The sequence below is a fragment of the Thermobia domestica genome, chromosome 5 (assembly GCF_964235325.1).
Source record: "Thermobia domestica chromosome 5, izTheDome1.hap1.1, whole genome shotgun sequence".
NCBI lineage: Eukaryota > Metazoa > Arthropoda > Insecta > Zygentoma > Lepismatidae > Thermobia > Thermobia domestica.
The window spans coordinates 131,162,851-131,178,416 of record NC_137458.1 but is presented as its reverse complement, the minus strand read 5'-3'; the positions used below and the strand labels follow the sequence as shown (position 1 = coordinate 131,178,416).

At 35.1% G+C, this 15,566-nt stretch overlaps 1 protein-coding gene across 1 annotated transcript in view; it reads right to left on the bottom strand.

Moving 5' to 3' along the window:
- Positions 1-2,969: 2,969 nt before the first annotated feature.
- Positions 2,970-15,566, bottom strand: part of LOC145685242 (uncharacterized) — a 188,702-nt gene continuing 176,105 nt past the window's right edge. Inside the window, exons 2-3 of the mRNA XM_081757604.1 lie at positions 5,221-5,371; positions 2,970-2,995 (exon numbers count right to left, since the gene is read on the bottom strand). Of these exons, the coding sequence (XP_081613730.1) occupies positions 2,970-2,995; positions 5,221-5,371 (177 nt within the window). The remainder of the gene's footprint in view (positions 2,996-5,220; positions 5,372-15,566) is intronic.

Below are 15,566 nucleotides of genomic sequence, written 5' to 3'. Positions count from 1 at the left end.
AATTTTTGCTGTGAAATGACTTGACATTAGACCAAGATAAGTTGTTGTGTTCGTTTCAGTTACAATGTCAAATCGTTTTCTTGCAAAGAGTCAATTTTCCATTTCCTTGCAGGTATTTAAAAAAAAAAAATCACACTCATCTTTTGTAAAGTAGATGCAAATAACACTGCTAATAACAAAATTGTATCTTAGTCATTTTTTCGAGAAGAATAAGTAGAATAACATCTAAATTTGTGATGTAATTAGAAGATATAGCTATTCATCTTACATAATCTGTTAGAGTTCCTAAACAGATTAATACGAATGCAGGAAAACATCTAATAAGACAAAACCAAGGAAAATTCTGACAGAACGGACAACATTCAAGGGACAGAATCATAGATAATTAATAAAAGAGATGATTATTTTTTCCTCAACTTTCATGCATGTAAAATGTTGTGTGATTCTTCACTTTAGTGAAATAACATTTTTTTTTTAATACTGAAAACCCAATAAAACACGTAACACTGTTTTAGTAAGTACCTATATATTTCACATTTTGAACTTTACTAAAAAAAAAAAAAAAAAAAAAAATATTGATCAATATTTCAGAATTAAAATAAGTAAATATTTATACAACACTCAAAAAACTCTATATGCTACCTAGCGTAAGGATGAAAGCCTTCAAAAAAAAAATCAAAACATCACAGTTACTTTTCGTAATGAAAATGAATAATCGTACAGTAATATGTTGAACGTATTTCAAATGTAATATATTTATAATAAATAGAAGTACCCAGAACTTTTTATATGGGTATGTGTGAAAGTAATTAAAGGAAATATACCTTTTTATTATATTGGTTTTATTGGGTTTTCATTATTTAAAAAAGTTATTTCAGCACATTGAAAAATTACAGATAACATTTTAAAATATACGACACTTGAAGGGAAAAATAATCATGCAGGGGGTGCACTGGTACATCCAATATATACTCCTATGATTCTGTTCCTTGTATTTTTTTTCCATCTCGTCAGAATTTTCCTTCGATTTTGTCTCCGCCTTCGTTATTAAGGCCATTATATACATCAGTTCCAATCTGCATAAAAAGAGCTACGAGTCAAGCATTTTGGTGCTGCATTTCCCTAAGAGATCCCTTCCCGCATAAAATTCCCTGTCTCCAAAGATTAAGCAGAACGGGAATTCCCGTTCTGCCTAAAGATAAGATCATTCAAAATATTTTCTATAAAGTGCTGGAGGGCCATTAGGCAGAACGGGAATGAATCGGGAAAAGAAATGTGGAACGTATTGTTATTTCTTCATTAAAGTTGAAATGCTCCTAGGTGGCCGCGGTGGCTCAGTGGTAGAGCATTCACCCCTGGTGCATGGGGTCCTTGGTTCGATCCCAGCTCGCTCCAAGTGAACTTAGTGGTGGATAAACACCGTGTGCGTGAGTTTTCTCGGAGTTCTCCAACTTCCTTCATTCCACCATTCAATTCATTTCTCATCATCATCGTCTCCTTTAGCTTAGCCGGCATAACCATATGACGTAAACTTATAGATTTCATTTCATTTCATTTTGAAATACTCCTAAAAGCCCAAAATGTTTCTTGCCAAAAAAAAGGTCCTGCCCAAAGACCTCGCCCCCCCCCCCTTCAAAAAGCTATTTTTTCGAACCCTTGCATCTTTAGATCTGTGAGATGATATACCGTGAACTTGTTCTGCTTTGAGGGAACTGACAGTGAGTGGGCTTGGATAGAGTTCAGTTGAAATGTTTTGTTTCTGTGGCGATGAACCTTAGAACTCCATAAGTTACAAAATTAGTGTTACGTAAACAATTACTCTATCTGTTCGATAAGGATTTGCGTGTATATATAGCAGAGGTCTGCACGGGTTCGGGCCTACAAAGCACATATCACTTCGGGCCCGGGCCGAGCTCGGGCCATACTTTGTAAATATACAATCATATTTCTCGGGCTTAACTTTGTAAATATACTATACAACAATATTTATTGGACGATTCTTTCTGGAGAACTTTTAAAGCACGACTGCAAAATTAAACCCCTAATTGCTATAAATAAAAATACAATTTTGCGTTAATTATTAAGTTTCTGTAATTAGAGCTTGTTTCGGGCTCAGTTGTTTATCACGCGAGCTCGGGCCGGACTCGGGCCTAAATGCTAAAACATATTTCGGTCTCAAGTTGGGCCTCACATTATAAACTCACAGATCGGGCCAGGCACGGGTAAAAAATTCCGGCCCGTGCAGACCTCTAATATACAGGAGAATCAGGATAATTATTAAGTTTTCGTACTTAAATTATTTTATTGTCTTTTAGATTTATTATGTTTCTTGAGAGCCTCTAAAAGCAGATTTGTTTAATCTTACGCGCTTAAATGTATCAAGTTTATATTAAACAACGCCAAAAAAAGAACAGAAAAAACGGAAAGAAGAACGTCTGCCGCAGAAATATACAAGCATCTACCACAAACACATCCGGCCATCCCCGGCATCTTCTTTTCTGTAGAGTGTTAACATTTTTCACACGTTGAATGCACTACTCTCTCTCTCTTTTCTTGATATCATTCAATGGAGGCTTCAATGTATCACCTCTCAACAGATATACATACAAAGTAAACAGTCACTTCAAACAAGAAAGGAAGATTCACGCAGATTAAAAAAAAAAAAAAAAAAGAAAAGAAAAGAAAGAAAAGGAAAGAAAAGAAATGATGAAAGAATTCCAACACCGGATTTGTTTGTTTTGAAAAAAGAAAACACAAAATTCAAAGTCGCCTGTGTTGTCACTACGTAATGGAAATGTAGTGCGATCACATTGAATATCTTTCATCAAATAAGCTATAGCGACAAAGCCACACACATACACACACACACAAACACCAGCATTCTAGTGAAAATTAATTTGTTTATTCTTGTTCAGATCTGTTTATTTTAAAATTTTAATTGTAAATATTTCTTTTTTTTTTTTATCTTTTTACTTATTCTTCTGAACACATACCGCTATGAAAACAAACAATATAAATATTAATTCATCTAATATTTTATGCAAGGTATCTACTTATACAGTACGTAATATGAATTAAGGTCATAGGATTGACTGGAATATGACTCACATCGAGACTGCACTTATGTCTTTTTTTTTTAAAAAAAAAAAAAGTTTTACGTCTTATGATTATCACCGCAACTAAGGGAGACGATGATGATGAGATGGACGATAATGATGTAATGACAAAATTAGGAGAAAACGGGAGAACCGCAAGAAACCCCATGCACACAATGTTTGTACACTTAAAAACAACACACACACTTGACGGGAGCTGGGATAAAATATAATTAGAAATTATAAGTATTACCTGACTATGTCTTCTTGGTCTATTTTAACCCTTTGACTACCAACGGGATACATGTGTCCCATGCGAATAATTCAAAAATACGTTTGGGAGTTTGTTTTTAAAAAATTCTAAAAAAAAATACGTGTTGTTCTCCCATCGGGTCAGATGTGACCAGGAAACTGTGTTTAGTTTCCAAAACTGTGTACAGATGTCAGGAATATCTCACATTAAAGGAAACATATAAAAGAATTTTCACATTTAAAAAATGGTAGTCAAAGGGTTAAAGAATTCTACTCGGACTAAAAATAATAGCTTACAGCTTTGTAGTGTATAAATGAGTAATTTTAATAATTTCAATGTGATTAATGATTTATTAATAATTTCAAATAAATTGCACTTTTAACACGTTGGCTACCAACGTCCCATATATGGGATACAGCAGATTTTACGAGGGACCGATTCATAGACATAAACCGCCACTATAGACCGGTCATAAGAAAATTACCTTACCCACAGACCATCTGCTAGAACGAGCCCGAGCGTCTCATATATGGGACGCTGGTCCTTGGTGAAAACCAATGCGTCCCAAATATATTTTTTGTGTCGGTAGCGAACGTGTTAAACTTGTCGGTTTTAGACGTCGTAATTATTAATGGAAAAAATAAATACTATATGTTTTTTTCTCAGGTTTTCTTTTCTCATTTATATAGTGCCAACAAATAGGCGTGTCCTCACTACTTCAAGGAGGCCATGTTTCTCGTGCAGATTGAGAATAAGACGATATTAACGTAGATAATAGAATAGAATTATAAAAATACAAACAAGTAAATGTTAACGCAAGTAAATGAATGAATATGTAATAAGACTGTAATGTAGTTCGCGACAGAGGAGCATTACAAATTTCCACTTTAGCTTTTAAAAGTGTCAAAAGTCAGACCCACCCAAATGGAATTTCTGACTACGAATCTGCTTCCCGTAAAATAATAAAGAAAAATATGTTTCGTACAAATGCTTTCTGTAAAACAGAACAACTCATTTAATTCAAAAGAAACGAATATGTTCTCTTACCGTCACTTAACAATAATGTAGTTTTTAAAGAAATCATCTTCTTCAAGTCAATATGATTAACATTATTTATTTTAAACTACCTGAATATATCCATTCTTCGCATGGGGGCTGTACTTGAAAGTCAACGCCTGTGGAAATATCACCATTCGTTTCAGCGACAGAGAAAAGTATGGATTTCACACTAATATCGGTCATTTTGGATTACTTTTATATTTGTCGCTATTCACCCCCCCCCCCCTGGTGACCCCCGGCCCGCAGCCGAATAGGGCAAATTAGGAAGTTAATGTGATCGGAGTTTCACCATTGATCTCAGCGACCGCGAAAACTATGAATTCGACACTAATACCGGTCATTTTCTACTACTTTTACATGTCCCGGTAAACGCCCCCTTTGTTCGAAATTACCAAAAAAAAAAAAAAAAAAACGTTTCGTCTTGATCTGGGGCCTGGACCAAGGTACCCGTGACCAAATTTTGGCAACTCTCGATCCACTCGTCTGGTCCCCAGGCCGCACATAGACAGACAAACACACAAAAAAACTCTATTTTATTTATATTAGATTAGATTATATCATTATTTCATTATTGTAAAAAATATTTACATTTCTTAATGCAATTTTTATACCAACAAAAATGTTAGGGAAACCAATAATTTTATACTCATTGAGTTCCTTAATAGTAAATGAACGAAGTTCTCCATTTTGTCCAAAAAGATATTTTTTAAAGAAAAGTTTTATGGTCTTAGTCGTTTGAAATGAACGAGTTTCAAGAAACTTGTGCTTTCTAAAGTGTCCGTAAATAAGTCTACTGCAAGAAGATTGACTTACCCGTCGGTGGGTGATGCCGTTGCGTTAAGTACTCCTTACGAGCTTTTTCAATGGCTTCGCGTGTTCCATACAACCTCCATTTTTGACTACTCACAGAGTAATCTCTCGTTGGCTGGGCACCCTGGTAACCGCCTTCACTTAACTGAAGATCCTAAATAAAGAAACGAAACAAAAGAATTTTAATACTATAATTGTAATACAGCAAAACTTGAATCATCCAGTTGCGTCTACAAAGGAGTACACGACCAATGTGTATCATCGATACTTGAGATGGTGTAAAAAAAAAAAAAAAGTTGTAACATTTAGAAAGGTTGTAAAATTTAGTAACTAAACACTCGTAAGTTTAAAAGTAATACTGTATAATTTGAGGGTAGAGAAGAAATATAAAAATTTACTAAGAACGGGAAAATGCTGCAGAACTATGAAGAATTCAGAAAACATGAACACTCATTATAAAAACAGTTCCTATGTAATTTAGTTTGTTCACGAGATGGGAAATTTCTCGTCTTGTCTAAATTTTAGTCTCGAAAACGAGACGAGAGTGGAAACGAAAAGAACATCTTTAAATTCGAGACGAGAAATTCCATCATTCTAATCCTGCGGGAAGTGATTAAACATTTCGAAGTGTAGAAAATGTTCCATATAAATAACATGGGAAAGAATTTTCAGTTCCCCATAAAACCACTCTAAAGTTGGAATTTTTATTTTCGGTGATTTACTTGGGTAACCCTAACGAAAACGTACAAGCATATCGAATTTCAAGTTTTTATTCCAATTCCAAGTATCAAAATTATGAGATTATAGGTCTTAAAAAAAAACGTCCATTTAAATAACATGGATAATTTCTTCATCTCCCTTTCAGACCCCTTAAAACTAAAAATATACACTTGTGGCAATTTTTTGTGGATTAGTCCCGAAAAGCTACAATCATGCCAATCTTCAACTTTCCACGCAAACCGCAAGTACCCCTTTATTTTATGTCAGTCAGTTCATGTAGTTTATATATTTAGGATGCTAATAGTGCTTCAGACGAATACTAAACATCTTTGTTGTCTATTGTCTCGGTTCGATTCCCGGTGACAGAATGGAATCTACTGGAAAGTTACTTGAATTAACAAACATGAACTCTGATCTAGAAAGCCTTGAACAACAGCGATGTTAGCCGATTTTGTGACCAGACAATATCCAACGAAATGACATCTGGCCGGCAATAGCCCTTCATGCTCTGCAATTCTAGAAACTTTGTAGTTGAAGTGAATATAAAATCTGGCCAAAGTAAACATTTATTATTACTAATCTTGTTATAGTTTCAGTTCATTGATTGATTGATTGATTTGGGGGTTAATGGGGACGTCAGCTGCGTGGCTATGTGTCCCCGTCACGATATACACGGCTGCAGTTATAGTTTCGGAAATTTATTATTACCTTCATCAGAGATAGTGTGTCTGATGAAGGCAATGGTATAATATATTACCGAAATAGCAACAAAGATTAGGGGCCGTGGTGGCTCAGTGGCAGAGCGTTCACCTCTTGTGCGCGGGGTCCTGGTTCGATCCCAGCTCGCACCAAATTGACTTTCTGGTGGGCAAACATCGTGTGCGTGGGTTTTCTCGGGGTTCTCCCGTTTCCTCCCATTTTATTCATTCCACCATTGCGTTCATTTCTCATCATTATCGTCTCCTTTAGCCTAGCCAGCATAACCGTGGGACGTAAAACTGAAATATTTCATTTCATTTTATTTTATTTTCAGTAACACAGATTAAATGTTTCTTTTGGCCAGTTATTTATGTTATGTGTAGTTCCGAAGCTATAGTAAGGAGTATTCAGAATGTTTATAGTTACCTTATCTCACTCAACACGTCATACACAGTAAACGCTTCCGATTCCGGCCATCGTATCAAAGTAAACGTCTGTCGTTTACCACAATAGACAAACGGAAGATCTTTCTAGTTCTACATGTTATTTACAAATAAAAAAAATCCACAGTTTGTCTTGGGTCAATGATGATGGTGGTGTTTGTTTGCAGTGAGCCTGACAAAGTCAAACACTTGAAGGAAGCCGAGAGACGCCGTGCAGTCTACTGTTTTCGTCCGTGATGGTCAGTAAATATTTAACTTCATTCACTTTTACAAACTAAGAAAAAAAGGACAAACTCTCTCTTTTTCTGTAGATACACCTGGCTGATTATCTCTACAATGCGATAGTTCACTTCCTGAAAGTGAGTTTTTTTCTTTTCATCATCTTGCCAAATAGTTGCTAATTAGCTGAGATCTCTTAATGAACTTCTGTTAGAGCACTGTTAGTAATGCTTATTTTTGAGGTCTCTTTAGAACGAAAAAGCTAGTAAAATATATGAATGTACATCTTTCGGTGATCTTTAGAAGTCATTAGTCCTAAACACTAGACAATAAACCTGCAAAATTGAATTATAAAGCACTGTATAGTTGCTGTACGTTCTTAATTCTAATTCTCAATCTCTACCTTCATCACAACTCGTAATTAGTTTTGGATGTTGCTTTTAAACTATTGGGAGAGAAACTGGCCACCCTGCTGTACTGGCTTAGTATTAGTATTATTGTCCACGAGGCAAGACGAGATAAGAAACAAAGTTCTCTGGTCTCGTCTCCTATTGATTCTCGAAAAAGCATTTCTCGTCTCCTCTTGGAAAATCTCTTTCTCTTTTTGTAAATTTTTGCTTAATAAGTATGCCTTATTTATTTTTCTTTCTTAATTTCATCTGGAAGTTATCAGAATTCTTCTGCGTAACGAGAGATTCATAAAGGGAGTGATATAACAACATTTAAATCACATTTTTTTTTATTGGAGTTGAGTTGAGTTGAATTTCAGTTTAGCGTCCCTTTCAGCAACAAGGCTATGTGAGACGTGGACCTACTGATTAACGTGGAATCCGAACCACATGAGCTCCCGCCGGGAATCGAACCCGGGTCTCCCGCGCCATTTTTTTATTGGAGTATATTGTATAATGACAATGCACATCTTTATACGTTGTTGACTGCTCTTCATCGTATTCGGACTAACACTTTATCATTATTTATAGTTTTATAGTTGTTTTTTTTAAATATACTTATACTGGTACACTGAGAAAAATCCGTTCTCCGGACAGCGGTATGTTGTACAAATATACGGAATCCTCTTGCTTACTACAGAAATCAGTATGGAGCATACGTTATCCATATGCTACATACGCACTGCTCTGAGATGGTACATCATGCCGTTGCAGGATGTCTGACATCTAACAGTTAAGCTGCAGATCCATATCTAATATACATCAATGATGTAAAGGGCATTCATATTTAAATCTACAACAACAACAATACATTGCACAGACACGTCCTGAGACAACCGAAATGGCCACGAGAGTCGTGTAATTGCTCGTGAATGTCTTGTGAACATTTTAGGAAACTCAGAGATGCTGCAATTGCCTGAGAAACGAGACTTCCAGCGGGATTTCTGTGATATGTTTCTAAGCTGTTTGGGGCATAATGACAGGACAACTTTTGGATGTCGAAATGTTGTCTCGTGATAGGCACATTCCATCGAGATCGAAGGAAAATCTTCAAAATATTTCCATTATCGTTAGAAAGTTTTTACTGCGTGGCGTAATGTCCCGTAATATGTATAGGGTCTGTGAAACTTTCCATGAACATGTGCTGTGTGCATAATAGTAATCTATTTCAGTCTGAATTAGTGCTGTTAAAATTACTTCTGTCAGTTTGAACATTCGAATTATTAATTCTTCGAATCAGGGGCGGTAATTAGAGGCAGGAGGGGCAGTTGTCCCCCACTTTTTGAAGTGACCCCCTTAAAGATATATATATATATATATATATATATATATATATATATATATATATATATATATATATATATATATATATATATATATATGAGAGAGAGAGAGTTTCATTTGGATATGTAAAGTTTTTATACGGTATGTATTACTGGTTCATAGACAAAAAATGAGACCATATAATATTTGTCGTTGCGTGAGTATGCATTGGTTATCTGTCTTCCCATGGAGTTAAGAAAGCATCAGGAATTTCGTTTTAATTGCCACGAAAAATAGCCCCAAAATTAACCTATTGGAGCGCAACAATTACAACGTACTTTCATTTCTTCTTACAAGGGTTCGATATCTTAATCAGCCGCTTTGAAACTAATTGAGAGAAAATTTCGCAAAAAAAAAGTCTTACAAGTTATTCTTTAAAATCGACACAAAAATCGACACTTTCTAAAGTGCCAATTCTTTTTTCTAATATTTTAAGGAATATTTATTAAAAAGAGAGTAATAAGGAACAACTTCTATCTTGCCATTGTTTGTCTACAGCATTTATCATATTCCGCAGTTACAAATTCGAAAGAAAAAAAGTTTCTTTTTTTACTAGCAAACACAACAATGCTACCCCTTTTCGTCCCCTTTTCTTTCTTTAACCAGAAAAGAAGAAAAAAAACATTATTGTCGGCACAGTTTAGGCCTATTTTAAATTCTGTATTTTGACTGAAAAAGATAGTATCCCATTAGTTCTACAAACTTTCGTCAAATGAAGTGTTAGAAACATCCCATTAGTTCTACAAACTTTCGTCAAACGAAGTGTTAGAAACAATCAGGAAAACTCAACATTGATATACAAATATTCAGATCATGTCTTGCCCCCCACTTCTAACGTCCAATCGCCGCCACTGCTTCGAGTATTCGTTATTCAACCAACAAATAATTATTCGAATATTGAAAATGAATTTTCGAATAACTGCAGAAATTCGAAACCATGAGAACTGCTATAGCACGGTTAAAATGATTGAGTGCATGTGAAAGACAACTATATTATAGATTATTTTCCGCCTATAGATAACTTCTGAACAGTGTAAAAAGCTGTATTTTATGTTCACAAGGATGGGTTACTAGTGAAGAATCGTTAGAAGTGCTATAGAAACTCGTATAACCACGAAAACCATATGTAGACGCTTATAAATACAACATACAAGCACAGAGTTAATCTAACCGAACCTAATCTACCCTACTAACCTAAGCTAATCTATCCTATTAACCTACAAGTAAGCTAATTTACCCTACTATCCTAGCCTAATCTAACTATACTAACCTAAATTTACCTACTCTTCTAAACCTAACCTAACCAAGCCTACTGAACCAACTCACCCTACTAACCTAAGCTAACGTAGTCTGCCATCGTAGTAAACTTACGTACGCTACTAGCCCAACCTAACCTAAACGTATACTATTGACATGACCTACTCTACTAATCTAACCTAATTATCCTATTACCCTAACCTAAGCTATTATACAATAGTCTATAACCCAATCTACTCTACTGTAGTACTAATGTAGTAACCCATTCTACTCTACTGTATCATACCATGCTGGTGCGTGATTTTTGCATCAATAACACTGCTTAACATGATTTTTACCTCCGGGAAAATAATAGGTGATTCTGAATGATTTTAGTGCCTAGAAAACGAAAATGATAACAATTTTTGCACATCACGTCACAGTTTTGAGATATTGCATGATATATATTTCGCTCATACATGTAATTTATTGAAATGAAGAACGTAAAGTAAACCCAGTTAACTGTCAAGAATCGAAGAGTGAAAGTTTAAAATACTTTGCCATAAGTTCATTAAGTCTTTCAGAGCCCTCTTATCTCTTCTTTCTTTCTTTCAGTCACCTCCCTTACGGGAGATTTATAAAGGAAGTCCCAGCCATTAGGACTTTGTGGACTACGTCACTATATTTGTTTTAATTATAAATTGTTTCAAATAAGTAAATGTACTAAAATGGCACGAGCCAAGATGGCCGAATTTGCCTGTTTTAAATAAAATTGTTTATCACATTATTAATGTAATAATACAGAAAGATAAGCGGCGCATGAACATATTGAAAATGCATATAATATATTAAAATTGTAACAAATAATAAAATTGTCCAAAGTAATGAATTGTAAATAGTAAAAATTGAATAAAAAAAGAGAGCAAAGCTCCCCAATACTTAGTGTTTACAGCGCCATCTCTTATCCTCTCTTATCTCTTTTTTCACATAGATAACAATTATAAGCAGTGTTGCCAATGTCATTAAACGTACTACAAAAAGTCGTTAGAAACTTTAATCATAGTGGAAATAATGCTAGTTTATTCGCTGTACATTTTAAAATTCGCTAAATCCCTAGTTTAACAGTGATAAGCGAAACAAACCTTGCCTCTAAGGTGTTATAAAATCGCTAGAATTAGCGACAAAATCCCTAAATTAGCAACACTAATTGGAAACCCTTTAGGTTATGAACATTTCATTTATTTGGTCACTCGCGCCGCATATCACTGTGTATTTTCGCCCCTATAGCCCGAAACTTCGACAGGGTGCTGAGTTAGCAGCTTGGCGGTCCTTTAAAAGCATCTTGGAAACAGAAAAGAAGAAAATTACGAAAGGTTGGCCAGAAATTTGTTAAAATTCTACAAAAACATGGGTTGCAGTATGTCCTTCAAGTTCACTTCCTCCTTTCACATCTTGACTTTTTATCTGACAATTTAGATGTTAGTGATGAACAAGGGGAAAGGTTTCACCAAGACATTTCCGTGATGGAGAAGAGATACCAAGATCGTAAGGATCCTACAATGGAGGGAGACTATTGTTAATTTCCTTTGCGCTAGAGTAAACAGGATTACAAGAGGCAGTACAAACGCAAGCGTTTGTAAGGAAGGTAAGAGGCAGGGACGTACGCAGGGAGTGGGTCCTGAGGGTCCAGATCCGCTGAAATTTCGACTTTTGTGTAAATTTAGCCTAATTTTAGAGGCAATTTTACGAATTTTAATATAAAATACCATGATATTGAGTTTGGAACCCCCCGAAATAAATGCCTGTGTACGCTACTAGTAAGAGGCATATTTCGTTACAATATAAAATGGTGTAGATATAGCCTGACAAAGAGGGACACTTAATAATGAAATTATCATTAAAAGTTTGAATAGATATTTTCAAGGCCTTCTATAAACATCTTGTCTCCGTGAACCTCAAAGATTTTCAATTCTTCTCTACGTCATTGTTACGAATGATTGCATGCATATCAATTTACATTAGTAAGCTGATTTAGAAAGAGAGTTACATGATTTTATGGGTGTTAAAACCATATAAGCGTGACCATGTAATAATCTGTATCGAAACTTTTTAATCTACGTATAATACAGTAGGCCCCCGATTATCCGACACAGTTTCCGAGCTATTTCTCAGCATCTGTTCAACCGATTTGCTTCAAATTTTGAGGAACATAACTAGATAGCAATATAAGCTTAGTCTCCAAATTTGCTGTGAATTGGTTGAATAGAAGCTGAGAAATATTCCGAAAACTGTTTCTGATAATCGAGGTTGTACTGTTTATAATGCGAATAATAAATCTGCTCATATCTTTTGAACCTGACGTGACAGAGCATTCTTATGGTGATTTTCGAAATCAGCATGACCGTTTCCGTATGAACAACCTATTTTGATCTCGGAGGTATAAAAAAATTTTTTTATTTGTTGAGCAGTGTAATCGTTTTCATGGTACATCAGTTTGCACCCATATTATCAATCTGTATGCAATTATTTGCGCATGCGCTTAAGAAGTAGCAGTACGAAATGTCTTAGAAAATCATTCAAAGCCATAAAAGTGTAAGAAAAAATATATTTTAATTTGGCAACCTGTTCTCAATCTGCACGGCTACTCCTACCCTAAGAAAGAATCTTTAAGGCACTATAAGTTAATTTCTTGATGAAATAATTGCATATAATAGGATAGTAGGTAATAGAAAAGTATGCAGACTAACATCTATTTGCACGTATATTAGCCTATCAATCTGCACGGAATTATTTGGACTTGCGCCAGAATAATGACAATCCAGAACGTCTTAGGGAATTGTTTAAAGCGAGAAAATTGAAAGAAAAATGCGTTCTTAATTTGGTGGGCTATTCTTAATCTGTATCTGATATTTATACATGATATTAGTAAATAAGAAGATGCAACGATTTTTAAGTATCATGAATAGATTTCACATAAAGTTTCATTCGTGAAGTTAAAACATTCTTTTTTTCGCGTCAAAAGTTTTTTTTTTTTTTTTTTTTTTTTTTAAACATGATTTATTGGTAACAGAAGACATTATAATTACGGAATAAAAACATCTTAATCCGTCTTCAAAAGCTGCTTTTCAGGTTGATTATTTACGTAGGAGAGTGTTTCTAATTAACAATTCTTTTAATGCCTACAGCACGTTCATAAAAAGAACAAAAGAACAATTACTCCTTTTTTAAAGGAACTGTCACTATTTACGTTTTTTTGTATACAGCATGAACAGATTACAAAGGATTTATCACCCTCCCGGTAAAGTTGGAACCAACCCTAACGTTTCAAAAGCAATGCTTTTCATGAAACAAATAAACAAATAAAACAGCATATAAAAGAGAGAAGAGCTTTTAATCGCTTGAATATTAATTAGTTGCTTTAATTGCTCATAGATGACTCTGTTGGAGGTTCATTTTCTTTTTTGATGTTATATATGAGTTCACTATCCAGACTCGTTTTTCTTGTTTCCTTTTTTTATTTATTTATTTTTTTTTTTTTAACAATTTGAATATAAGCTTCAGTCGCTCACGTGTCCTGTAGTAGAATCGTGATCTTATTCCTGTTCTTGTTATAACACATGATGAATTATTTTAAAATTATATAGGGTGTCTCATAAAGAGCGCAACTTTTGAATGCATAATAACATACAAATTTAGGGGATTTTAGGGATTTAGGATTTAGGTTAGGTTTCTGGGATCTCGGCATCTGAAGCCATTTAGCCCGTCACGTTTGACGGATGACGTCCCTTGACAAGCACACTATCCGGGGAAGGGGAGGAAGAAAGGATGGGGGAAGGAAGGAAGCTGCCTGGGACCTATAAGTTAGGTACCACCCGGCATTTGCTTGGTGTATACTAAACGCAATGTTAACTTGAGAGCCGAATCACAAGCGCATTAATACATGTTGCCGCGCGAACCTTTTCGCAGGAAAGCCTTTGTGTGTGTGTGTGTGTGTTTTGGTTGGGTTCTCATTCGCCAAGGTTTCAACTGGCGCTGCTCTGAGTCTCAGCTGATATGCGCGGAGCGGTGATTTCTCGTTCTTTTCCTGACGCTACGAAAAATGTTTCTTGGTTTATTTGTTTTTAATAATTCATGAAGACACGACAATAGTAATAAATGTATTGGAAATTCGCACGTGATGTATTTGCAATCCTCACAATTAAAACTCGAGAGCATGAAAACTATTTTGATTATTCATTTCAATTGATTAAGGTAAGAAAGGATAAGAAATGAAGTTACTCTCATATATCTACCTGGAAAAGGTCAATCATAAACAGAAACACACAAGCAGCCACCCTCCCACATAATAAATTAAAAATACGTTTTTTTTTTTTTTTTTTTTCCTCAATGCACAGCAACTCTACGTTCGCAATGAGTAAAGCAGCTGCGAACCGGCAACAATCATATCAACAATTTCTTCAACAGTTTTGTCTGCATATTTTTCTCTTAGTCGAGAGTACACATTGTTGACAATTTACTTTGCTTCACTTTAAAGAGGTTTTCCTTCCTCATGTTTGCGATAATACTGAGAAGATAATTCGGATTCATTCATGATTTCAATTTCGCGCTTAACACTCTCCATGGTTTCAGTTTCACTACATCCACGTACCCACACTAACGCAAGCGCGAAGACATTTGGCAGAGCAGTGTTACTCTCTGCACAAAAATTGCAGAAGTTACATGTGAGTCCCGTTCTTTCTTTTGTTTCATTTTTCAGCAGGCATAGAAGTTTCTTACGGGGTAACAACTCTAATTTATGTATCATATAAAAATATTAAGCCATTTCCTATCCATTGTGGACGATTTCTAACATTGAACAACTAACTAATTTTACTGGTCTTCTGTTTTTGATAAAAGATTTTTCAAGTTTATAATCTTGCAACACTTGCAAGAGACTCGCATCTTAGCTACCGGCTTTTCACTCTTTTCTTTCCTTCTCTCTTTCCGATTCTGAGTCGTGACGTCATTTTCATAACACGTTACTAATAAATCTAGGACCTTTTATTTTAAATATTGTTTCTATATTAACATTTTTATATACTTGAACTCAATTAGCTCTTTGAATTGATCTCCTAAGTAATGTTTTACGTGTGTAACGTGAAGAACTATATAACATGCGCGGAGTCGCCCGAATTGAAGTTGCGTATCTCGGCTATCAAGATAAGGTCGCGGCGAGTATAGATGAGGAAAACCCAGAAAAAACCTCACTCAGGATGGCTGG